Source organism: Canis lupus, chromosome 30, assembly GCF_011100685.1.
Source record: "Canis lupus familiaris isolate Mischka breed German Shepherd chromosome 30, alternate assembly UU_Cfam_GSD_1.0, whole genome shotgun sequence".
In the NCBI taxonomy this organism is placed as follows: domain Eukaryota; kingdom Metazoa; phylum Chordata; class Mammalia; order Carnivora; family Canidae; genus Canis; species Canis lupus.
The window spans coordinates 36,517,413-36,542,152 of record NC_049251.1 but is presented as its reverse complement, the minus strand read 5'-3'; the positions used below and the strand labels follow the sequence as shown (position 1 = coordinate 36,542,152).

General features: G+C 39.8%; 1 protein-coding gene across 1 annotated transcript in view; it reads right to left on the bottom strand.

Moving 5' to 3' along the window:
- The window catches only part of BBS4 (Bardet-Biedl syndrome 4), a 57,503-nt gene that overhangs the window by 8,469 nt on the left and 24,294 nt on the right, over positions 1-24,740 (bottom strand). Inside the window, exons 3-8 of the mRNA XM_038580912.1 lie at positions 13,505-13,584; positions 10,076-10,139; positions 8,695-8,806; positions 7,644-7,716; positions 2,584-2,637; positions 1,192-1,319 (exon numbers count right to left, since the gene is read on the bottom strand). Of these exons, the coding sequence (XP_038436840.1) occupies positions 1,192-1,319; positions 2,584-2,637; positions 7,644-7,716; positions 8,695-8,806; positions 10,076-10,139; positions 13,505-13,584 (511 nt within the window). The remainder of the gene's footprint in view (positions 1-1,191; positions 1,320-2,583; positions 2,638-7,643; positions 7,717-8,694; positions 8,807-10,075; positions 10,140-13,504; positions 13,585-24,740) is intronic.

Genomic DNA, 24,740 nt, shown 5'->3' with positions numbered 1-24,740 from the left:
GTTTTTTGTTTGTTTTTTAAGATTTATTTATTTTGGGGCAGGGAGAGAAAGAAAAGGGGGAAGGGCAGAGGGAGAGAGAGAAACTCTGAAGCAGACTCCTCTCAAATGGGGAGCCTGACACAGGGCTCGATCTCACAACCCTGAGATCACAACCTCAGCCAAAATCACAAGGTAACTACTGAGCTACCCAGGTGCCCCAAGCCAAGGGAATTTTATGTCTTTTTAGACACAAAATGTGGTTGAAGAAAATTCAGAAAGAAGTGTTGTGGATGGTAGAACCAGAAAAGTGACTACCATGGTAGGAGACAAAGGTGACTGGGAGAAATCTAAGTTTAGTTCAGAGACTAATTATCACGAACAGTACACTCTGTGGCCAAACATCCTGTTAAGTGACACAACCAACGAGACATCTTGCTATAGCTATTCCACTTAAAACAAACAAGACCCTATATTAAAAAGATAAGATAGTATGTGTCCCTAGAGAAGAAACATGGAACGCCATCCTGGGAAAGCCAGTCAGTTCCATTATCAAAGGGTTTGGCCTACCCTACTGATGTTTTGCAAACAAGATACTGGTCTCATGAGAATGAAGGCCACATGTTTTTTAGTGAATCGGATTTCTGACCCCAAGGTCTCTGGAAACAAGCACTGCTATAAAGTTTAATACCACAATGGCAGACTACCAGCGGACTCCAAAGTCCATCCGCCCCTTCCTCCTGAGCACGTGTGTACCCATTTCCCTTGCAGCTCGTGGCCACCTCACCTCATAAACCATGGAATGTGGCAGGTTCTGAACCAGGAAAACCTTCCTTCGAGCTGCTGACTCAGCAGTACCTGACCCACCGCCCCTTACCACAGCCTGGAACATGGATGCTACGTTACATTAGCTCCCACCATGCGTGTGAAGGCAACACGTGAGGAATGGTGAGCTGAAAAAGAACCTGGATCCCTGACTGGTCTTGTGGAGCAGAGCTCTCCTGCGAGGCCGGACTAGCTAAACTGAGGGTGAGAAACACAAGTCCTCCTTATGTAAGCAAGCCCTTGGGAGCTTTTAACCTTAGCTTGAGCTTTACTCTAACTCACACAGCTGGTAATCAGTCATGGTAATCCGTAATCAGTCTTAAATTTGGGGGTTCGTATGTCTACTCCCATTTATTTTCTCATTGCCTTAAAGAAAACAGACATACTTACTCCACTGCTTTCTTATAGATTTCGATGGCTTTGTCCAAGTCTCCCTGCAGCAAGTGGATCTTCCCCAGCATGATGTAAGTCAAATCATGCCTGTTAAGATGTAGGGCATTGTGCAGCTGGTCATGTGCCTAACAAGATCCGTGGAGTAAAGAGAACCAAATCACTAGCATGAAAGGACAGTGGCCTGGTGTAGCCAGCGTAAAAACAGAGCTCCTGCCGTACTCATGCAGGAACACCACATGTCGGACAACAGCCCCCACTACCCCAAAAAACTAAAACACACCCAAACTGCGTGCTGACAGGATAGATGGCAACATGGGGTGTCTGCCTCTGGAGCCACGTGGGAGAGTATTTATACGAGATGATTAACCTGAGTATTCTCTGCTTCTTGATATTTATACCCATGACTCATACTTCATAATTCATATGAGCGCCATAGTACAGAATCCAGCACTGCCCTGAACTCCATCCCAGCTGCACCACCTTCCGCGGGGTGGACCTCATTTTCCTCGCCAATATTTTGATCAATGAATGCATGCCCTGTTCTCATTTATTCACCAACATGTATTCACTGACAAACTCCTTGCTCTGGAAGAGCTTTATCCTAATAGTTGACCATAAGGGCTTTAAGTCATTCATTGATTCAACAACCATTTACATCACTGTCCAGTATTAGATTTGCTCTGTTAGCTTTACAGTAAAATCTAAATATAATTCTCCTTCTCCTCAGTACAGGTCTGACCAAAGACCAATCCCACCTCTCCCTTGGTTCAGAATAACCCTATGAATAGAAATGTACTTGCTTGAAATATTCTCTGAGGAGAAAACTCTCCTAAGCAAGTATATCACACTGCAGATCTGCCCAGGAAACTTAAGGAGACCCGCTAAATAAATCTAAGTTCTTACATGGAAAATAACATTATAAATTTAACTGTCAGAAATCAGATCCACTTAAAACTTAAATTCATTTCCAATAACCTTAAAAACTAAAATCAGTTGCCATCAGACCATAAGATAGCTCTCTCAGCCATGATTACACTTTTAAGACCCAAGAGTTCACTTTTTGATATCTAAGTTTTATTGAACATTTGTTTCTATACTGGAAAATTACCCTGGGGATGGACGAGAGGAGGGGGGAGAAGTGATTTTACTGCCATTCCCTCCTAACATTTCTAGAGTTTGTCATTTTCTTGCTAAAATCAGAAAAGAAAAAAAAGCAAATGGATGAAAAATGAGAATAAATGTATTGCGCTTTCAATTTTTGCTTCCAAAATCTCTACATGCACTTCCCAGGAATAATACGCCACGAGCGAGGTAGCCTCTGCAACGAGTGGACCCTCAGTGGGCTCCCAAGCCCAACACTCAACCGCCACCACCATTCCCATACATTACCTTGTCGAACTGTTTCAGATAAATGTAGCAGACTCCTAGGTTGTGACAGATCTCCTACACACAAAAGAAAGTAAAACAGCATACATGTAAACTCCACCGTTACGATCAGAATGAAACAACAGGCATCTAGGGACTGTTGCTGTCCAGCAAAACTTACATTTTAAATGGCACTACAGGTAGTTTTTTTACTAGATTTCGTACTTAAATACATTTAATTCTACAAAACAGGTTTTTAATATTAAAAATTCAGATTATAAGAGAAAAAGGCAGAGTAAACTAAACAGGTGATCATCCTGGGTCTTTGGAGGGGGTACATACCCAGCTCAGCCCCAGGCCTGCTCTTCTCTAAGGGCTGCCCTCCTCACAGAAGAGACTGCCCATAGCCCCTGCTTCACCTCTAAGGAAATGTGTGTGTGTGTGTAGGTGTGTGTGTAGGTGTGTAAATCAGATTCCTCCTCCTAGGAATCTAGGACTTGACTAGGTAATGTGGACTTGAGGCCCAGCCACACTATCTGGAGGCCACTGAAACGGAATATATGGAATTAAAGCCAATCTGCTTAAGTCTACAAACCTTGGCCCAAATCCATCCTCTGCTTTACTTGTAAATAAAAAAAAATTTTTTAAGATTTTATTTATTTTTTCATTAGAGACACAGAAAGAGAGAGAGGCAGAGACATGGGCAGAGGGAGAAGCAGGCTCCATGCAGGGAGCCCGACGTGGGACTCGATCCCGGGACTCCAGGATCATGTCCTGGGCTGAAGGTAGATGGTCAACCCCTGGGCCACTCGGGCATCTCTGTTGTAAATAAAATTTTACTGGAACACAGCCAATGACTTGTTACACGTTGTCTATAGAACTTTCACACTAGAACTTTAGAGTTAAGTAGTTACAATAGAGACTATATGAAACCACAAAGCTTAAAATATTCACTAGGCCCTTTACAGAAGCAGCTTGCCAACTGCTGACCTACAGAAAGAAAAAATGAAGCAGCAATGCAGAGTAGCCACCTTGGTTACTAAAGCTTTCCGGTTCTAGTTCATCGTAAGTCTGCATTTCCTGACCTTGAATTCTAAAGAATCTCTCTTTCCTTATACTGAATCTCCCCTTATCTGCAGTAGCTTAAGAGAAAAGAGGAAGCAGGAGTGAGGAAAGTGCTCTATGGGAAACAGTGAGGACCTTCTTGTTAGGAGTGGAGAGGTGTGGGAGGACATTTAGATCCAGGAGGACATTTAGATCCAGAAGTGTCCCTGTCTGAAGAAACACAGACCCCAGGACTCAGAAACAAATGGTTCAATGTGTTCCAAGTCTCCTAAAATAACAAAATAAGGTTCACTGATTACCTACTTCACATCAGGCTCTATGCCAGATGGTTGTCATATATGTACTACTTTAATATTCCCAGCAAATCTGAAACACAGGTGTAACAATTTGGACTCCAGAGAGAAAAAAACCTGAAGCTCAGGTTAAGTAGTTTTCCTAACTTTATTTTTTTTTATTTTATTTTTTTTATAAATTTTTATTTATTTATGATAGTCACACAGAGAGAGAGAGAGGCAGAGACACAGGCAGAAGGAGAAGCAGGCTCCATGCACCGGGAGCCCGACGTGGGACTCGATCCCAGGTCTCCAGGATCGCGCCCTGGGCCAAAGGCAGGCGCCAAACTGCTGAGCCACCCAGGGATCCCAGTTTTCCTAACTTTAGACCAAGTATCAGCACAAGGGTTTATGAGGTCAAAATCTTCAGAAGAATTTCAACTATACATAAATGTAGACAGAATCACCATGGGCTCATCACTCTGTCCCAACAACCATCTAATCCATACTCCCATCTACCCCACCACCTTACAAAATACCAGCTAGGGGCAGCCCGGGTGGCTCAGCGGTTTAGCACCGCCTTCAGCCCAGGGCATGATCCTGGAAACCAGGGATCGAGTCCCATGTTGGGTTGTTGGGCTACAAGGTCCATGCAGGAGCCTGCTTCTCCCTCTGCCTGTGTCTCTGCGCCTCTCTGTGTCTTTCATGAATAAATAAATAAAATCTTTAAAAAAAAAATACCAGCTACCGTAACATCCACAAATGTTTCAGTATGTTCTAAAGTAGGTCTTTTTTTTTTAACTACTTAGAATACCATTATCAGACCTGAAAAAAAAATAACTGCTTATTTCAGATACTGAGTCATGTTCAAGAAGCATAAAACTCATAAATGTCTCACACCCCATAAAAGGTTTTTTTTTTTTATAGTTTTTTTTTTTTCTTAAATCACAATCCAAATAATGTCCACACATTACAAAGCACTGGGACTTGAACTCAGCTTGCCTCCAAAATGTGTGTACTTTCCCATTAACATACAGATGGAGGTGGAAAGAGGAGAAATGTACCCATGCTTGTCCTTTAAGCACCCTAAAACTAACTAATCCCTAACTCTTTAACATCATTTGTCATAGATAGTACTTGAGAAGGCAGCAGCAACAGGCCTTAAACAAACTGAATAAGGAAAGGAACAAACAAAAGGAAAATAAGAGTTAAATTGTGTCTTTCACAGAATGAGGGAATCCAACAGATATCCTGCAAAAGGCAGCTGGAGAGTGGAAAAATCACAGGCCCACAGTAAGGAATCTTAGAGTCTAGGCCTGAATTCTAGCTCTGGTTCTGCCCCCATCTCACTGTGCTTCTTTCAGCAAGTCACTCGAGCTAGCCAGAGCCTCGGCTTCTCACCCCTCTGAGGTCAACAGGATAAAGTCTCCCTACTTAACAGAGCGGTTTCAGAAGTCAAATGAGATACCAGCAGGAGGAATGACTATCCCCCTGTTGCAGCCACACTATGGCGTACCATGATGAGTCCAAGAAAGTAGGGCTACAAGGTCTTCCGTGGGCCACAGGAACTTAGAGGCAAGTAGGACACAGAGTGGCAGCTGGGGGCCACGACCACCTCGACTAGCACCAATGGAATGGAATGGCTCTCACAAGGGAGTCAGTAATACCGAATGAGCTCCTTCAACCAAGTGGATGGATGAGCAGATACTCTCTATACGCCCAAACGACTCTGAGCTCCCCTGCTCCACTTGCTCCGTATCTTGCTCTGAGGGCTCTTTTCCTCTTTAGCTCAGCCCTTCAACGCTTTTTCTAGGCTTCCACCCTCAGCTCATTGAAGAGTGATCTCATCCCATTTCATGTCTTTAATCATCACCTTTATATTGTTGACTCCAGGATTAATCTCTCTAGCCCAGAACACTTGAGTTTCAGATTTCTACATCCAGCCATGCACTGACCACACCTCAATTTAGACAACCTACCAGAAGCAAAAACACATCACGTCCACAATCTTAAAGACAGGATTTAGCTCTGACTGGTTTATCATCCTCTCCCAAAACTTCCTTCTCTTCTCGTCTGTATTTCCTATTCTAGTTGATTGTCCCATAATCCATCAATCCATCTTTGTATTTCCAGTGCCTGTCATGTAGCAGACATTCATTTGTTCACTGAATGAACGAATGAATGAATGAATTTTCCCTTATCTTTGGCTCCATTTTGGCATTTAGGTATAAAATACTTGGTGGCATCTCCGTCTTCAGACCTACAGAAGTGACCAACAAACGGAAACTTCTCAAAAATAATAGTGCCGTAAGAACTGCAGGAGAAATCCACGCCAGCTCTCCGTATGAACCAATCTAATCTCTCACACACAGTTAGGTCTTTCCAAGAGTCGTCAGCTATTAGAAAAAAAGCCCCAACAGCCTGAGAAAGAAGAACCAAAATAAAGAGAGGAAAGAAAACGTAATTCTGGAAGGTAGAACAAAACTTCGGGATCCCTGGGTGGCGCAGCGGTTTAGCGCCTGCCTTTGGCCCAGGGCGCGATCCTGGAGACCCGGGATCGAATCCCACGTCAGGCTCCGGGTGCATGGAGCCTGCTTCTCCCTCTGCCTGTGTCTCTGCCTCTCCTTCTGCCTGTGTCTCTGCCTCTCTCTCTCTGTGTGTGACTATCATAAATAAATAAAAATTAAAAAAAAAAAAAAACAAAAACAAAAAAAACAAAACTTCAAGAGTCAGAGACATGGAGAGGCTATGTCCCTGAATATACAGAAAAAAGACAGGGAGGGGGAATATGTGAGATGCAAGGTAAGAGACACGCAGAACAAATACAGAACACATTTAGGACAATGGAAAACTGTGGCAGATGCCACTAGTTAATCCACTCTCTTTTTTGCCCTTCCTAACAGACCCTAAAACTTGGTTTAACATGTCAATGTATCCAATGTAAAAACTATACTTCCCAGCCTTCTTTAAAGCTTGGGGGGTGAGGGGGGGAGTTGATATGACACAAGTGGCAGTTGATTGGGGATTTCAGGGAAAGCTATACTTTCCTAATACAGTCTGTCTTTTTCTCTTTGTTGTTTCCTTTTTCTCCCTGCCTGGAATGATGATGTGATGTTAGAGCTGCAGCAGACACCTTGTGACCATAAAGAAAAAGCCTCATCCTTGACGTCTTGGACCACCAAGTCAATGTTGGCAACTACTTACCTGGATTTGTTTCATGAGAAAAAATAAACCCCTAATTGGTAAAGCCAATGTTTAGTCAAATTTTTTATTGCAGTTATAAACCCTAACTGGTATAAAGAGACAAGAGAAGCAAGAAGAAAAAAAGCAAAGAACTACTCAAAGAAAATTTCCCTGACCCAAAATAGGGCCAGGATCCTCAGAGAAAAACCATCTGAGGATCCATAGATCAGGGGGAGGGGGATGCAGAGGAAAGAAACACTTCTGGGCAACCATTATTGATATTTCAGAACTCCAATGATAAAGAGAAAACCCTAGAAGCTTCTAGAGAGGAAAGTGGAGTTATCAACAAGAATCAGACTGGTAAGAGTGTCAGAAAACCAGGCAGCAATGTCTGCTAAGTTATAAGGAAACATGATTTTTGATCTTATGCTTAGCTAAACCATCAATCAAGTGTGAGAATAAAATAAAGACATTTGAGTCACATAGGAATTCAGTAGCAATAACAAAAGACAAATGAAACCATTAGCAGGTCACTAATAACAAAGAACAAAGTTCTCCACTTACCCAATCTTTCTGGTTAAGTTTAGCTGCTTCATTATATACTTCAATGGCAGCTTTATGTTTTCCCAAAAGAAATCTGTGGAAAAGATAACATTTTCTGTAACTATTAACTCAAAGCTTTTTACAGGACTAACTCCACTAGTCCTTCATTTGACCCATATTCCATCTGGGAGAAAATTCTGGAAGCCTCTTCCCTATTAGCTGGCTGTGCTGCTTTGGCCAATGAGGTTGGTATTTATCAACAACAGAAGCTCTTTTGGTAGGGGCTGCACTGATAGCTGGCCCACAGTCTTGGTCTCATTCTACACTGATTTTAGTGAAAGTCTTCTGTGATTTATTTTCTGCAACATACCACAAATGTAGAACAAAAAAGAAACAAGCCAAAGTATATTTGCCTGTTAAGCATTCATCATCACCATCTACATGCCCTTCCCTTCCAAGACTAAATCTCTTGCCTTGATATCAGATCCTGATTCTGAAGAGAGGCACAGGCAATCCAGGCTCTATGCAAAGACGGCACAAGAATGGATGACAGTAGGTAAGAAAGTGGGGCTGGAGACCCCGTGGGATACTTTATGGCTCTGGAGTAGAAAAACTATCAGCGTACCTAACAGTTTATAAAGACTGGAGGTTGACTGCATCCAGGAAGTGTCAGGGCATCCACTCGACTCACACTTACTAAAACTTAACTATGTCAAGCATTTTAGTAAGTGTTAGAACAGCAGATGAAAAGAATTCTATGGGTTGCCAGTAAGAGAGCGGATCGAGGTAACAAGATATCACTATTTATATGATAAACAGTATCAGTGTTTCCTCATCCCTCTACACTATACAATGTTTGAAATACTCCCGTTCCTTCATACTTGATAACTCATTTTCTCAAATTTCAAAAGTAGTCCACTCTTCAAAGTGGATCCCAGTATCTCTATGGAGCAACTCTCCCTCTCTGTATCCGCAGGCTGGTCAGGCTGCCAGAATCAGCCACTGCGCCTGAGAACGCATTCTACGTGGTTGTCTGTGAATGCCCCAGGGCTTGCAGGCAGCAAATACTCACAAAGATCTGGCCACCTGTTTGAGGTTATCAGCACACTGAGGGCTGAGAACAGCACACGTCTGAAAGAGTTCTAGGGACTCTTGGATATTTCCTTCCAGGCGAAATATTAATGCTGCCAAGAGACAGAAAACACAGAAATAAATCATCACGTTCTGGGGAGAACAGTCTCATATCAGAAAAATTGAAGAAGAGGGACTTAAATCATACCAAAGGAATCCTTTGGATAACTGTATCTTTAACACAATCAGATAGGACCTCAGGTAGGCTGAAACAAGTAGCAAAATTGTTGACAATCTAAAACTTTTTCTAAGAAGGTATCTCAGAGCCACCTACTCCCCATTCCCAGCATCCACCACGTGGATAATCAGCTGCCTTGCAAATTATCCCACAAGTTCTTCATAATAAGGATATTCCTGGGCTTCCCCATCAAACACTCTATTTATCATGATAATTCAGACATCCATCTGGCTGTTTCCTGAGAACACTCAAACAGGGAAAAGGCAATCAAGGAGATTCTGGCTGCAAGTGCACTAATATCTCAGACTTGGCTTTCAGTATAGCAACCAATGCAAATCGGTCATTTTTCCCAGGCTTAAGTTTTCAGAAGAATTGACATGTTTAAGTATTATGAGGCACTGAAAGTCTGGAACTTGTAATATTGGCAAAAAAGGAGCACTTTTTTTTTTTTTTTCCATGATGTCCTAGGTGTGTCAGTATCTTACCAATTATGTCACAAAATTGTATATTAATCTGAAGGCTATCAATCCAATAAATAGTAAACAAAACCATTTACATCAAAGAATCAAAAGGAAAATTCCTAGAAAAACTAAAGATGCCAAAGGGTAAAATTTCAGTCAGTGGTTCCTATATTTGGTTTTTGATAAATTTCATCTATTCTCTGCTTTATCCTCTATACCTCTAGGCTTCTTCCCTTCATCCTACCACCCTTATAAAAAATCCTCAAGCCTTTCCTCATCTCTCTTAGCCTGACTACAAGGAGCCTTTCCGGAAGCCCCTTCTGGGCTTGAAGCTGCTGCCTGAAGCAGGGACCCTAACATTCACTCTGAAAACACTAGCCAGACACTAGAGAAATGGGGGAAGGACAGCAGCAACTTTTAATAAAACTAGTCATTTCTGAGGTCAAATCCCACACAATAATTATGTTGATTTCAAACAATGTAATACTGAATAAGACCTTTGTAGAACATTTGAATTTAAAGTGTTTCATAAAAAAAAAAATAAAAAATAAAAAAATAAAATGTTTCGTAAGTAGTTTGCTCTTCTTTTAGAACCTAGACAAAGAAAAAAAAAGAAAAAAAAAAAGAACCTAGACAAAGTATGCATTTCTCTAGCAACAAGAGAAGAAATATATATATCTTACCTTGGACATAGATAGCATATTCACATAAGCCCTGAGTCTCCTGAAGTTGCTCTTTGATAACAGCCTGAAAGAGGAAGAAATATACTTCTGAGTAATAGTTCAGTGTCTTGAAATGTTTTTAAGAAAAGGTAGACGTGGGCTATGAGACAGGAATCTATCAAAATCCTACAGGAGAACGCAGGCAGCAACCTCTCTGACCTCAGCCGCAGCAACTTCTTATTAGCCTAGTGTGTAAAGGCAAGGGAAATAAAAGCAAAAGTGAACTACTGGGACTTCATCAGGATAAAAAGCTTTTGCACAACAAATGAAACAGTCAAAAAAACTAAAAGGCAACCTACAGAATGGGAGAAGATATTTGCAAATGTCTTATCAGATAAAGGGCTGGTATCCCAAATCTATAAAGAACTTATCAAACTCAACACCCAAAACACAAAAAGTCCAGTTAAGAAATCTGCAGAAGACAGGAACAGACATTTCTCCAAATAAGACATACAAATGGCCAACAGACACATGAAAAACTGCTCAACATCATTCAGCATCAGGGAAATATAAATCAAAGCCACAACGAGATACCAGCTTACAATCAGTCAGAATGGCTAAAATGAACATTTCCATAAACAACAGATGTTGGTGAGGATGTGGAGGAAGGGGAACCCTCTTACACTGTTGGTAGGAATGCAAGCTGGTGCAGCCACTCCGGAAAACAGTATGGAAGTTAAAAATATAGCTACCCTAAGGCCCAGCAATTGCACTACTGGGTATTTATCCAAAGGATACAGTCATTCAAAGGGGCACATGCTCCCCAATGTTTATAGCAGCAATGTCCACAATAGCCAAACTACAGAAAGACCCTAGATGTCCATCGACAGATCAAAGAATAAAGAAGATGTGGTATTTGTATACAATGGAATAGTAGTCTCAAAAAGAATGAAGTCTTGCCATTTGCAACGATGTGGATGGAACTAGACAGTATTATGCTAAGCGAAATTACATAGAGAAAGACAATTATCATATGATTTCACTCATCTGTGGAATTTAAGAAACAAAACAGATGCAGTGTCTGTGTGGCTCAGTCGGTTGGATGTCTGCTGTCACCTCAGGTCATGATCCCAGGGTCCTAGGATTAAGATCCACATCTGGCTTCCTGCTCAGTGGGGAATCTGCTTTTCCATCCTCCTCTGCCCCTCCCCCCACCTGCTTATGCTTGTTCTCTCTTTATTTTTATTTTTTTAAATTTTTATTTATTTATGATAGTCACAGAGAGAGAGAAAGAGAGAGAGAGAGGCAGAGACATAGGCAGAGGGAAAAGCAGGCTCCATGCACCGGGAGCCCGATGTGGGATCCGATCCCGGGTCTCCAGGATCGCGCCCTGGGCCAAAGGCAGGCGCCAAACCGCTGCGCCACCCAGGGATCCCCTCTCTTTAATAAATAAAATGAATAATACAGTATATGCCAACTGAATTGAATTTAAGTTAAAATTTTTAAAAAAGAAAGAAAAAAGTAGACATGGTCAAGGAGCATATGTAAGAAATCTAGAATACAAATAATTACTAATAATGTTCGTTTGGAATTTTTTTTAAATTTCAACTCTCTTATGGCTGCTTATAGAACAAGGGTCAGCAAACAATGGCGCACGGGCCAAATCTGAGCTACATAGTCTGTTTTTGTAAAGCTCTCAAGCTAAGAGTAGTTTTCACATTTTTAAAGGGTTATAAAAGAATAAGATGAAGAGTATGAAACAGAGACTGTGGCCTACAAAGTCCAAAATATTTACCATCTGGCCCCTTACAAAAAAAGCTTCCCAACCCTTATCTAGAATCTAGGCAAGCTAAAGAAAACGTGAAAAGATTTCTAGGCATCACCGTAGATGCCAGGTGCTCTCTGATGGCAAAATACAGGCTCTACCTTCCTCCCGTGACAGGCTAAGCTCAGTATGAGACAGGAGTTCAGAGAACAAGTACCTGAGTCAACTTAGAGATTCAAGGAAGGCTTTCTGGAGTCAACAGTTTTAAAATCCTGTGTTGACAGGGGTTGGAGGAGAAACTGAGGTGGCTAAAGGAGGGAGAAAAGGGCTTCCAAGTCCAAGCTAAAGAAGTTGAGAGCCATAAAGAAGTTGAGAAGTTTGTAAGCTCTGTAAGCAGGAAGTAACCCGGTGCTATTTGCTCTGTAAGCAGGAAGTAACTCAATTCTATTTGCTTTATAGAAAAGTCATTTTTGGAGCACTGCTGAAAACAGATTGAAAGGAGGCAGGATTGGTGTAAGAATTCTTACAGTAATTTAAACAAAAATGATGAGAATTAACTAAAGCACGGAGAGAGAATAAAGTGGACAATTTCAAGAGACAGTAGACAAGGATCTCCAGAACTTACTGATTATCTATAATATACTAGGGAAAATAAATCAGGGGATTCTGACACAGACAGATGGGTGAAAGATGGTATCTATTCCTGCGAAAGAGTACAGGAGAAGGAACAGGGTTGGAGGAAAGCAGATAAATTCAGCTACAGAAAAGCTAAATTTGAAATGCCTGTGAAGCATCAGGTTTCAAACTGGTCTGAAGATCAGAAAAAAATGTATGAAATGAGCAGACAAAGGGATCAAGGAGAGGACCTAGGAACATCCCCAACTCTTAAGAAATAAATGAGGAAGAGAAGCCAAAAATAGGAAACAGAAAAAGTTGTCAAAAAAAGGAAAAGGGAAACCAGAAAAAGATAATATCATAGGAGAGAAAGAAACCTTCTGAGATTCATGTTGAACATGCCCAGTTCTGTCCAGTGCCACAGGTACAAATGCCACAGATTTAAAACTACAACCTCAGAAGCATGCAAAGTTCTGAATGCCAAAAAGACAAAACGAAGGATATATCTTGCATGTTTTAGTACTGTTATGTCATATATGTTACCAAAGATACAGTTTAGAGAAAAAGGAAATACACATAGTTTTTAAATATACATATAATGATCATGTTCACCATAATAAGAGAATTATAATACTCAATGAAATATCATTTTTAACCTATCCAGAGATCAAAAAGGTAAATACCGTGCTGTGTTGAGCATTTGTCCCCCACGAAAAGACCAAGTCCCAGACAGTGGCTCCTCCTTCATCCACATCTTGAAATGAGAAGACACATGGAGGACACCTGAACCTGACCCCCAGCCTACAGTCAGACCCAGGCAACCCACAGCCAGTCTGAAGGCCCATGGGCAATAACTAAATGTTTGTTGATGGAAACCACTGAAATTTTGAGGTTGTTAAGCAGCATTATCATAGCAAAAGCTAAGTGATACACAAAGGGTGGGGAGACACACAGTGTAGGAATTTGTACATTATTAGTGGGATTTAAACTGCCACAACTCTGTGTGACACATTCTGTTAGTTGCCTAACAAAGCCCGCCTCTTACGGTGTCTATCTTTACAATCACTCACCTTGCATGCTTCATAATCCTTCCGGATATAGTGGAGATGTATCAACCAGTTCTGTTTCTCCAAAATTGGAAACTCTTGAGCTGGAGAGCATATTTTGACAGACAACAGAGTCATTATTAGGTTTTCTCCTTTAGCATTGTGCTCACATGTGACTACAATCCTACTGCAGTAGCACATTAAATTCTTCATGCTGCTGATCACAAAAATATCATACATCAAAAATGTCTAGATCTTTAAACTAAAGATACTTGTCCTACTATTATACATTGAATATATACTTCTCTTCGGTTTTTGCAGCCTATCCTGTCAGTTTCTCAGACCATAACTTGGCCTGTAGAAAATAAAATCATTGTCTCTTCTCCCTTTCTCTCTCCCTGGTTATCGAAGGTGAGCAGACGACTCTCTAAAGGATATTTCAGGAATATTACAAACAAAACATAACACAGTTAACATCCCATCTGATAGATCAAAGGTAAAATAGTTAAACACAATCCTAGCAATAGCAAGTAAAACATTATACTGCTGCCCAGGAATGAGAAGGCAACAATGACCAAAAAAAATTTTAACTGAGTCACTGAAAACAATTTCTGATAAACCATAAAATGAGTTACTATCCTTTTGAATTTAAAAGTTTAAAAATATGGGTAAAAATACATTAAGAAAAACCTCTGTGGAAAAAAAGAGAAGGCTTCACAGAAGTAGGGAGGAAGGGGGAGGGAGGAAAGTTAAAAAGGAGTCTTCAGGAGCACTTGGGTGGCTCAGTCGGTTAAGCATCTGACTCCTGATTTTGGCTCAGGTCATGATCTCAGGGTCCTGGGATCGAGCCCCACATCAGGCTCTGTTCTAGGCGTGGGGCCTGCTTAAGATTCTTTCCCTCTGCTCCTCCACACACACCTCTCTCTCTCTCTCAAAAAGAAAAAGGAGGGATCCCTGGGTGGCACAGCGGTTTGGCGCCTGCCTTTGGCCCAGGGCGCGATCCTGGAAACCCAGGATCGAATCCCACGTCAGGCTCCCGGTGCATGGAGCCTGCTTCTCCCTCTGCCTGTGTCTCTGCCTCTCTCTCTCTCTCTCTGTGTGACTATCATAAATAAATAAAAAATTAAAAAAAAAAAAGAAAGAAAAAGGAGACTTTAACTCTTTAATGTTTTAATTCTACACACACACACACACACATAGATCTCTAAACTATACATGACTAAATGTTTACACTTATTAAATCTGGCCAGTGAGTACACGGATGTTCATATTTTTATACACTTTAATACATATTTGAAATATTCCCTTTTAAAAATGTAAAAGAAAGAATACAGCAGGAAAACAGGTGGAAACAATTTCTAAATATTTGTCATCATTCTGTCCCATAACCTTAAGAGATACATCAACAGGAAACCTAAGATTTGTAGATCCATAATATGACAGGAAGGAAAAAAGTTTACTATGACCCAGAGTCAATGGTGCCAGAACACAATAATTAATGCTGCTTACTCCTTCCCAAGAACAGGGAATATCAATGGAATTTATAAGATAAAATTATGAAAGTATGGATATGCTTTTCTATGCCAGAAGGAAGAAACACTTCTATGTGAAACAATTACATAACCAAATAAACATGACAACTGCAAGAATTCTTCTCCCTTATAATTTGCCCTAGGTGCCAAATCTCTTAGTAATCTCCCTAACTCACATTTTATATTAAATTTTGATTAATGCTAGGGAATGACATCCTGGATATATGAAGGCTGAGCAGAAAATTACTGTGCTTTGAATTTTATTGAAAAATTTTCTAAAATGACTAAGACTTTTCTAAGTATAAATAAAGTCTTCTTTGGTAAAGGATCTCTTCTGGGATGAGGAGATACAGCACATGTTTTGTTTTGTTTTTATGTAGAATTCCCATCCTGATTCAGTACCAGCTTTCTCGGGACCTATAGCAAATTATTTAGCTTCTCTGGGCCTCCATTTTTCCCTCAATAATTTTCAGTGGAAAATTAACGAAAAATCTGAAAGTGGTCATCCAATAAATGTAAATTTCCTCATGTTATAATAGGACTTATAATACTTTTCTGCCTCAACATATTATTTGGGTCATTGAAAGATATGACAAATCTACTGAGGCAAGGAAAACAAAAGTAAAAATAAACTTTTGGGACTACATCAAAATAAAAAACTTCTGGACAGCAAAGGAAACCAACAAAAGACAACCTACTAAATGGGAGAAGATACTTGCACATGACATATCTGACAAGGGGTTAATATCCAAAATATATAAAGAACTTATAGAACAACAAAAAAAAATAATCCAATTAAAAAATGGGCAGAAGACAAGAACAGACATTTCTCCAAAGAAGACATACAGATGGCCAACAGACACATGAAAAGTTGCTTAACCTCATTCATCATCAGGGAAATGCAAATCAAAACCACAATGAGAGATCACCTCACACTGTCAGAATCAATAACACAAAAGAAGCAACATGTGTTGGTGATGATGTAGAGAAAAAGGAATCCTTGTGAACTGTCGGTGGGAATGCAAACTGGTATAGCCACTGTGGCACAGTATGGAGGTTCCTCAAGAAGTTAAAAATAGAAATAACCTTCGATCCAGCAATCCTCCTACTGGATATTTACCCAAAGAATATGGAAAAACAAATTTGAAGAGATATGCACTCCTATGTTTATGGCAGCATTATTTACAATAGCCAAGATATAGTAGCAGTCTAAGCGTCCATCAAGAGATGAATGGATAAAGATGTGGGGTGTGGGGCGTGTGTGTGTATGTGTAATGGAATATTTCTCAGCCATAAAAAAGAATGAAATCTTGCCACTTGCAACAACATAGATGGATCTAGAAGGTATAATGCTAAGTGAAATCAGTCAGAAAGAGATAAATACCATATGATTTTACTTATATGTGTAATTTAAGAAACAAAACAAAGGGGGAAAAGAAGATAAACCAAAGACAGACTCTTAACTACAGAAAGGAAACCGATAGTATGGGTGGAGGGGGAAGGATGGTGGAAGTAGATAAAGGGATAAGAGTACACTTATCTTGGGATCCCTGGGTGGCGTAGCGGTTTGGCGCCTGCCTTTGGCCCAGGGCGCGATCCTGGAGACCCGGGATCGAATCCCACATCAGGCTCCTGGTGCATGGAGCCTGCTTCTCCCTCTGCCTATATCTCTGCCTCTCTCTCTCTCTCTCTGTGACTATCATAAAAAAAAAAAAAAAAAAAAGAGTACACTTATCTTGATGAGCACTGAATAATATATGGAATTGTTGAATAGCTATATTGTACACCTGAAACTAATATAACACTGTATGCTAACTATACTGGAATTAAAAGAAAGAGAACAAATCTTGAAACGAATATAAATGTATAGACGAATATAAATGTAAGACATTATTACTATCAGTTTGAGCTCTGTATTAGTCGGGGTCTAACAAGGGAAGATGGAAACCACTTGAGAATTTAAAACATAGGGATTTTTTTTTTTTTTTTTTTTAATGATAGTCACAGAGAGAGAGAGAGACAGGCAGAGACATAGGCAGAAGGAGAAGCAGGCTCCATGCACCGGGAGCCCGATGTGGGATTCAATACTGGGTCTCCAGGATGGCGCCCTGGGCCAAAGGCAGGCGCTAAACCGCTGTGCCACCCAGGGATCCCAAAACATAGGGATTTCAATGGCACGAACGGTGATGAATGAAATGAGAGGCCCAAAAGGGAACAGTGAGACAAATCAAAAGTTAGCATGGGAGCAAAAAGCTACCACCTGGAAGGAAAAGGGGAGGAAATGTGTTGTCACCAGCATCCACGACCGAAGTTATCAGGAAGAAACTAAAAACAAGATGGCTTGAAGCAACAGAAGATGCTTCCAGAGACCACCTCACTCCTCCAACTTCCCCAAGCAGAGAGAGGGGAAAGCCATGGGTTCTCCTTCCTGGCCTCCAATCTCCTGCCAGTTCCCCCCACTTGCTAACCCAGACAACTGCTGACACAGAAACTGCTGACACAGGGGCATGGAAAGGAAAGAAGCCTGCAAGGGTAGGCTCTTCATAATACACAGCAAAGAAGGGAAAAGTGTGGAATGTGGATCTGAGGGCACCCAGGCCCACGATCACCAGAAACCTCAATTCCGTTCATAAATGATGATGAAAGAGGAGGAGACTGGACCACGTCAGTATTCACCTCAAGATAAATAGAAGCTGGCTTTTAAAAAATTATTATTCTTTAAAAAAAAATAAAAATAAATAAATAATAATTATTATTATTCTTAAATTGTTTGCTACCCAACTTGCTTACTTCTTGTGAGCTTAAATAGGATGAGGAAGAATGAAAAAGTCAAAAAGATCAAGTATGGTTTTACTACATATCCTATTTTACTTCCTCAAATCAAAATTTAATAATTACACTTTATCCTTTTTAGGGGTGCCTGAGTGTGTATGTATCCTCCTATATGTATTTATATTTTTTATTTATATGATTTACTTAAATATATTCCATAAGTATATATAATTATTAAACATACTTGGACACTGTTTGCTTATAACTACTGAACCTAAATATATCCTGTGACCAAGTGACCAAGCAATTCTACTCCTAGATACATACATTGTACTCAAATCACATGTACAAGATGTCATGGTGACATTATGCATAACATCTTAAAATTAAAGTTTCCCTATGTTCATCAAGAGTAAACTAAGGGTGAGTGGTTAAGTGTCTGCCTTTGGCTCAGGGCGTGATCCCAAGGTCCTGGGATCAAGTCCCATATCCGGCTCCCTGCAGGGAGCCTGCCTCTCTCTCTGCCTATGTCTCTGCCTCTCTCTCTGTGTCTCTCATGAATAAATAAATAAAACCTTAAAAAAAAAAAAAAAAGAGTAAATTGAACTGAGGTTCCTGGGTGGCTCAGTCATTTAAGTGGCTGCCTTCAGCTCAGGTCATGATCCCAGAGTCCTGGAATCAAGCCCCGCATCTGGCTCCCTGCTCAGTGAGGAACCTGCTTCTCCCTCTCCCTCTGCCTCTGCCCCTCCCCCTGCTCATCCTTGCATGCACTTGCTCTCTCTCTCTCTCTCTCTCTCTCTCATAAATAAATAAAATCTTGGAAGGCAGGAAAAAGGAAGAAAAGAACAGAAAGGAAGACAGAAAGAGTAAACTGAATAAACTAGGGTATAGCCTAACAGTGGGATACTATATAACAATGAAAAATATATTTCTTTTTTTTTTAATTTTTATTTATTTATGATAGTCACAGAGAGAGAGAGAGGCAGAGACATAGGCAGAGGGAGAAGCAGGCTCCATGCACCAGGAGCCTGATGTGGGATTCGATCCCAGGTCTCCAGAATCGCGCCCTGGGCCAAAGGCAGGCGCCAAACCGCTGCACCACCCAGGGATCCCGAAAAATATATTTCTTAAGCAAATACTGAATAATTGTTGATCCTAAGTTCAAAAGCACAGCAAAACTGATCTACGCAACAGAAGTTGGATGTAAGTAACCACTTTTGAGAGGAGTAATGACCAGTAGGGGGCATGAGGGAGGCCTCTGGGATGCTGATGATGTTCTATAGCTTAATCAAGATGGATAGATGGATAGATGGATACATGGACCTTGTGAAAATTTATTGAGCTATACGAATACGATTTATGCACTGTTCTTTATGTACACTATTAAAAACAGTATCAAGAATCAAATTAAATACCTCCTCCACCTAAAGATTAATTTCTATAATACCAGTATAGAAGAGGAGGGGCACACAGCTCAGTCTGCAATTAAGAGTAAAACTCTCTAGACAAGACACAAAAGACATTCATCATAAAACAAATGATGCAGTTTAAAAATAGGCAAAAGCCTTGAATATTTCCTTCACAAAGAAATGACCAGTTAGTATATGAAAAAGTGCTCACCAGTCATAAGGATAATGCAAATTAAAGTCACAATAAGATACTACAACATATCTACCAACATGTCTAATATGAAAAAGACTGATAGTACCAAAAAATTTATAGCAACCAAAATCTCATAACTGCTGGTAGGGGGGTACAATTATACATTCTGGCAGTGTCTTATAAAGTAAAAACATATACTTTATATATGACCCAGCAATTCCTTTCCCTAGGTACTTACTGTAGAGAAAGGAAAACACATGCCACCCACACACAAAAAAATGTGGCAATGAATGTTCACAGAAGTTTTTACATAATGGTCAAAAACTAGAAACAACACAAATGTTGAGCAACAGGAGAATGGATAAACTATATTAAGTCATAAAATGGAACATTAGACAGTACTTCTTAAAAATTAAAAAATAAAAAGCTACTGATACATTATAGCAACATGGATGAATCTCAAAAACCTTATGTTGAGGAAAAGAAACCTAAAGCTAAGTAGTACATATGATATGATTCCCCTTGTATGAACTTCAAGCACAGACAAATTTAATTTATGGGGACAGAAATCAGGAGGGCTCCGCCTAGGGAACTGAAGGGAGGACTGATTGGACGGAGGCATGAGGAAACTTTCTGGGTGATAAAAGTGCTTACCTTGTTCTGAGTAATGATTACATGAGTATATATGTTTGTCAAAATTCAAGAGTTGGGCACTTATGGGGCACCTAGGTGGCTTAGCTGGTTAAGCATCCAACTCTTGGTTTCTGCTCAAGGCATGATCTCAGAGTCGTGTAATCTAGCCCTGAGTCAGGCTCCGTACTGGATATGGAGTCTACTTGAAATTCTCTCTCTTCCTCTCCCTCTGCCCCTACCCCTCATGCACACATTTTCTTTCTCTATCAAAAAAAAAAAGGAAGAGTTGGGCGTTTAAGATTTATAGATCTTACTAGCACTTCCATTTAAATTAAAAATCAGCTTTGTTTCTCAAAAAAATCAAACAGAATTACCATATGATCTGGCAATTCTACTGCTGAGTATATACCCAAAACAAATGAAAACAGGGAGCCTGTTTCTGCATTTGCCACTGAAGTGCTTGGTCTTTCCCAGGAAGCTAAGGCCATGTTGCAGTAAAGCCCCCTCATTTCATCCTGCGAATATCCTGGTAGCCCAACACTTATAGCTGCCAGCCCAACACTTTCACCTGCATCTCCTGGGCTCTCCTCCTGCACAGTGATGAGGGGATGGTTACAGAGGATAAGATCAATGCTCTCATTCACACAGCCAAAGTAAATGCTGAGCCTCTCTGACCAGGCTTGTGTGCAAAGGCTTTAGCCATTGTCCACATGGGAGCCTCATCTGTAGTCAAAGGGTGATGGGCCTGCCCCAGCAGGAGGCTCACTACTGCTGCTCTCAGCTGAGAAGAAAGTGAAGCACAGAGAGAAGAAGCTGAGGAGCTTTGGTCTATTTGACCAAAAATGTTTTTAACATATGCTTTGGTCTATTTGATAACATATGCTTTGGTCTATTTGACCAAAAATGTTTTTAACATATTTAATTATAATACAATTATAATATTAAATTATTTAACATATTTTCTTGTAACATAAAAATAATAAAAAGCCGAACTCTTAAAAAACACAAAAGAAAAAATGAAAAAGAAAGCAGGGACTCAACCAGACACTTGTACACCAAGGTTCATAGCAGTGTTACTGACAATAGCCACAAGGTGGAAGCACAGGATCCCAGTGTCCTGGCACCGAGTCCAACATCAGGTTCCCCAAAGGGAGCCTGCTTCTCCCTCTGCCTGTGTCTCTATGAATAAATAAATAAAATCTTTAATGAAGAAGAAGGAAGAAGGAAGAAGGAAGAAGAAGAAGAAGAAGTGCACTTGGGTGGCTCCATAGTTGAGCAACTGCCTTTGGATCAGGTTGTGATCCCTGAGTCCTAGGATCAACTGCAGCATCAGGCTCCCCACAGGGACCTTGCTTCTCCCTCTGTGTCTGTGTCTCTCATAAATGAAGAAATAAAATCTCAAAAAAATAATTAAAAAATAAAAAATAAAAATTTTTTCTAAAAGATGGAAAAGTTTGGAGATGGATGGTGGTGACAGTTGCAGAACAATGTGAATGTACTTAATACCACAAAACTGTACACTTAAAAATGGTTAAAATGATAAATTTTATGTTCTGTATATTTTACCACAAAAAAATGCCAATGCTCAGCTCAATTTAATCAGTGGAGTAGTAGGGCAATGCCAGATTTACAAAGAGTTGAAGATATGGAGACAATTAGGATTGACTATCCCTTCCAAAGCAAATCAATAAAAGTTAATTCACTATTACAGTAGAAACAGTGAAGTGAGATAACTGTTTATCAAAGATACTGTGAGAGCAATTTCATGTGAATTGTAAACTGAATTAGGTAACATCTAAATTGTCTTCTACCAAAAATAAATAAATAAATAAATAAATAAATAAATAGTCTTCTACCTCTACAGTTCTCTATACACAAGAACTGAAACATAGGAAAAAGGAATGATATTAATGAAGTCAAAAGCATATACCTATGAAATACAGGAATCAGATATATAGATAGAAATTAGTCTGAGAAGAAACTGCTATATATAGTGTAGAAAATGATATGTAAAAAAAAAAAGAAAGAAAATGATACGTAACCAGAATATCTGTAACATTCCCAACCTCCACAAACCTTTAAATTCTTTAAGAATTACTGACACATTATGGGATGCCTGACTGGCACAGTGAGTTGGGCATTGGCTCTGGGTCTGATCTTGCGGTTGTGGGATTGAGCCCTGCATCCGGCTCTGGGCTCAGCAGGGAATCTGCTTGGGATTCTCTCTTCCTCTGTGCCTCGCCCCATTCTAAAATAAATAAATAAGTCAAGAAAGAAGTCAAGAAAGAAAGAAGTCAAGAAAGAAAGAAAGAAGTCAAGAAAGAAGTCAAGAAAGAAGTCAAGAAAAAAAGAAAGAAGTCAGAAAGAAAGAAAGAAAGAAAGAAAGAAAGAAAGAAAGAAAGAAAGAAAGAGAGAGAGAAAGAAAAGAAAGAAAGAAAGAAAGATGAAAGAAAGAAAGAAGAAAGAAAGAAAGAAAAAAAGAAAGAAAGAAAGAAAGAAAGAAAGAAAGAAAGAAAGAAAGAAAGAAAGAAAGGAACGAACTACTGACACATTAAAAATACTCTTTGGAGGGGTGTATGGCTAGCTCAGTCCCGTGACTTAATCTCAGGGTCGAGATTTCAAGCCCCAAGTTGGGCATGAAGCCTACCTAAAATTAAAAAAAAAAAAAATTTTAATTAAAAAGAAAAAAAAGGAATATAAGGGAAGGGAGAAGAAATGTGTGGGAAATATCAGAAAGGGAGACAGAACATAAAGACTCCTAACTCTGGGAAACAAACTAGGGGTGATGGAAGGGGAGGAGGGCGAGGGGTGGGGGTGAATGGGTGACAGACACTGAGGGGGGCACTTGACGCGATGAGCACTGGGTGTTATTCTGTATGTTGGCAAATTGTACACCAATAAAAAATAAATTTATTATAAAAAAATAAAAATTAAAATTAAAATTTAAAAAACTCTAAGGAAGCAACCCAAATGTCCAACAACAAATAAACTGATAAACAAAACGTGGTCTATATATATAAAATGGAATATTATTCAGCCTTAAAAGGGAATGCAATTCTGTACAACATGCTACAACAAAGGTGAACCTTGAAAACATTATGCTAAATAGCATATAAGCAAGACACAAAAAGGCAAATATTGTATGATTTTGCTTATATGAATAACTAGAATGTAGAGGCAAATTCAGTGGAATAGAAGTAGAACAGAGGATATCAGGGGTTAAAGGTTAGGAGGAAATAGATTTATCATTTAATAGGTACATAGTTTCTGGAGTGATGAAACAGCTTTTGAAATAGTGGTGACAGTTGTACAACACAGTGAATGTAATTAATGCTGCTTAAGTGTACATTTAAAAATGGTTAAAGAGGTAAATCTTATGGGACATATATTTTGCCACAATATGAAAAAAAAATTTCTTCTATTGCAAAAATACTCTGAAAGCAAGCCTCAAGCTGAGATCAAGTTTCTCACAAGTAAATATATTGTCTCGGGTTGTAGACAAAACTCATCCTGGGTTATAGCCAACCCAAAATGGAAGAGGTCTCCAGTGGAGACTCCCTAAAGAAAGGAAATATACCCATGAAGGAAATCAATTCACTCACCTCAATGATGGATAGGGTCCTCAACTGAAAGTCAGAAGAAAAGTCACTTGAGGTCATACCATGGGGAAAAATGAAGAGGACTTAAGTAGCCCCATGTAGGATATTATTTTCCAGAACTATCAAGTAATTTTGATAAACAATTCCAAATAAGAAGTTCCTTGTTCTTGAAAAAGTCCAGATATATTTAGACAAAAACTCCAAATAGGAAGTCATTTACCCCTTCCACAGTTGGCACTCACCGTCCTCAAGAACAGAGTCAAGTGAGGATTATGAGCCTCTCAGGCTAAGGGGTGGGTGTGTTGGGGGACAGCACCCAAATCCAGACTCAGAGCTTCTCAGTCACAATGCCCTCGACCAGGGTACCTGGGTAGCTCAGTCAGTTAAGCATCTGACTTCAGCTCAAGTCATGATCCCAGGTTCTGGAATCAAGCCCCCATGCTGGGCTCCCTGCTCAGTGGGGAGTCAGCTTCTCCCTCTGCCCCTTCTCGGCTCCTCACTCTACTCATGTTCACTTGCTCACTCTCTCTGTCAAATAAATAAATAAAATCTTTTAAAAAAATGTCCTTGACTACTGCTTGTTCAGATGGAAGTCTTTCTGCTTGCTAATGCAACTTCTGTGTGCATTCTTCATGTTAAATTTATCAGCTTCCTGTCTTAGGCTTTCAAGTATCATACTGTTTAACCAGAGCAGTGGTTCTCAACTAGGAACAATTTTGTACCCTAGAAACATACGACAATATCTAGAAATGTTTGGTTGTCATAACTGGGTACTACTAACTCATACTAGGTAGAGGCTAGGGGTGTTGTTAACATTCTGCAATATATAGGGCCTCTCCCACAATAAAGAATTATCATGCCCAAATCAATACTGCCAAGGTTGAGAAAATCTGAACTACAGATTAATAAGACACCTAAAGAGTTCACAGTGAAATATAAGAGCTTTTTGTTCAAAATACTACTTTAATTTTTAATCCATCAATTAAAGTTCATTAATTCTTAAGGCTGATATCCTGTTTTCTTTATATTCCTCATATTTTCCAAATTTCTATGATGAACTTATATTGATTTTTACATCAGAAAATCACAAACTTATGTTTTAAAATAGAAACCCTTATCCTT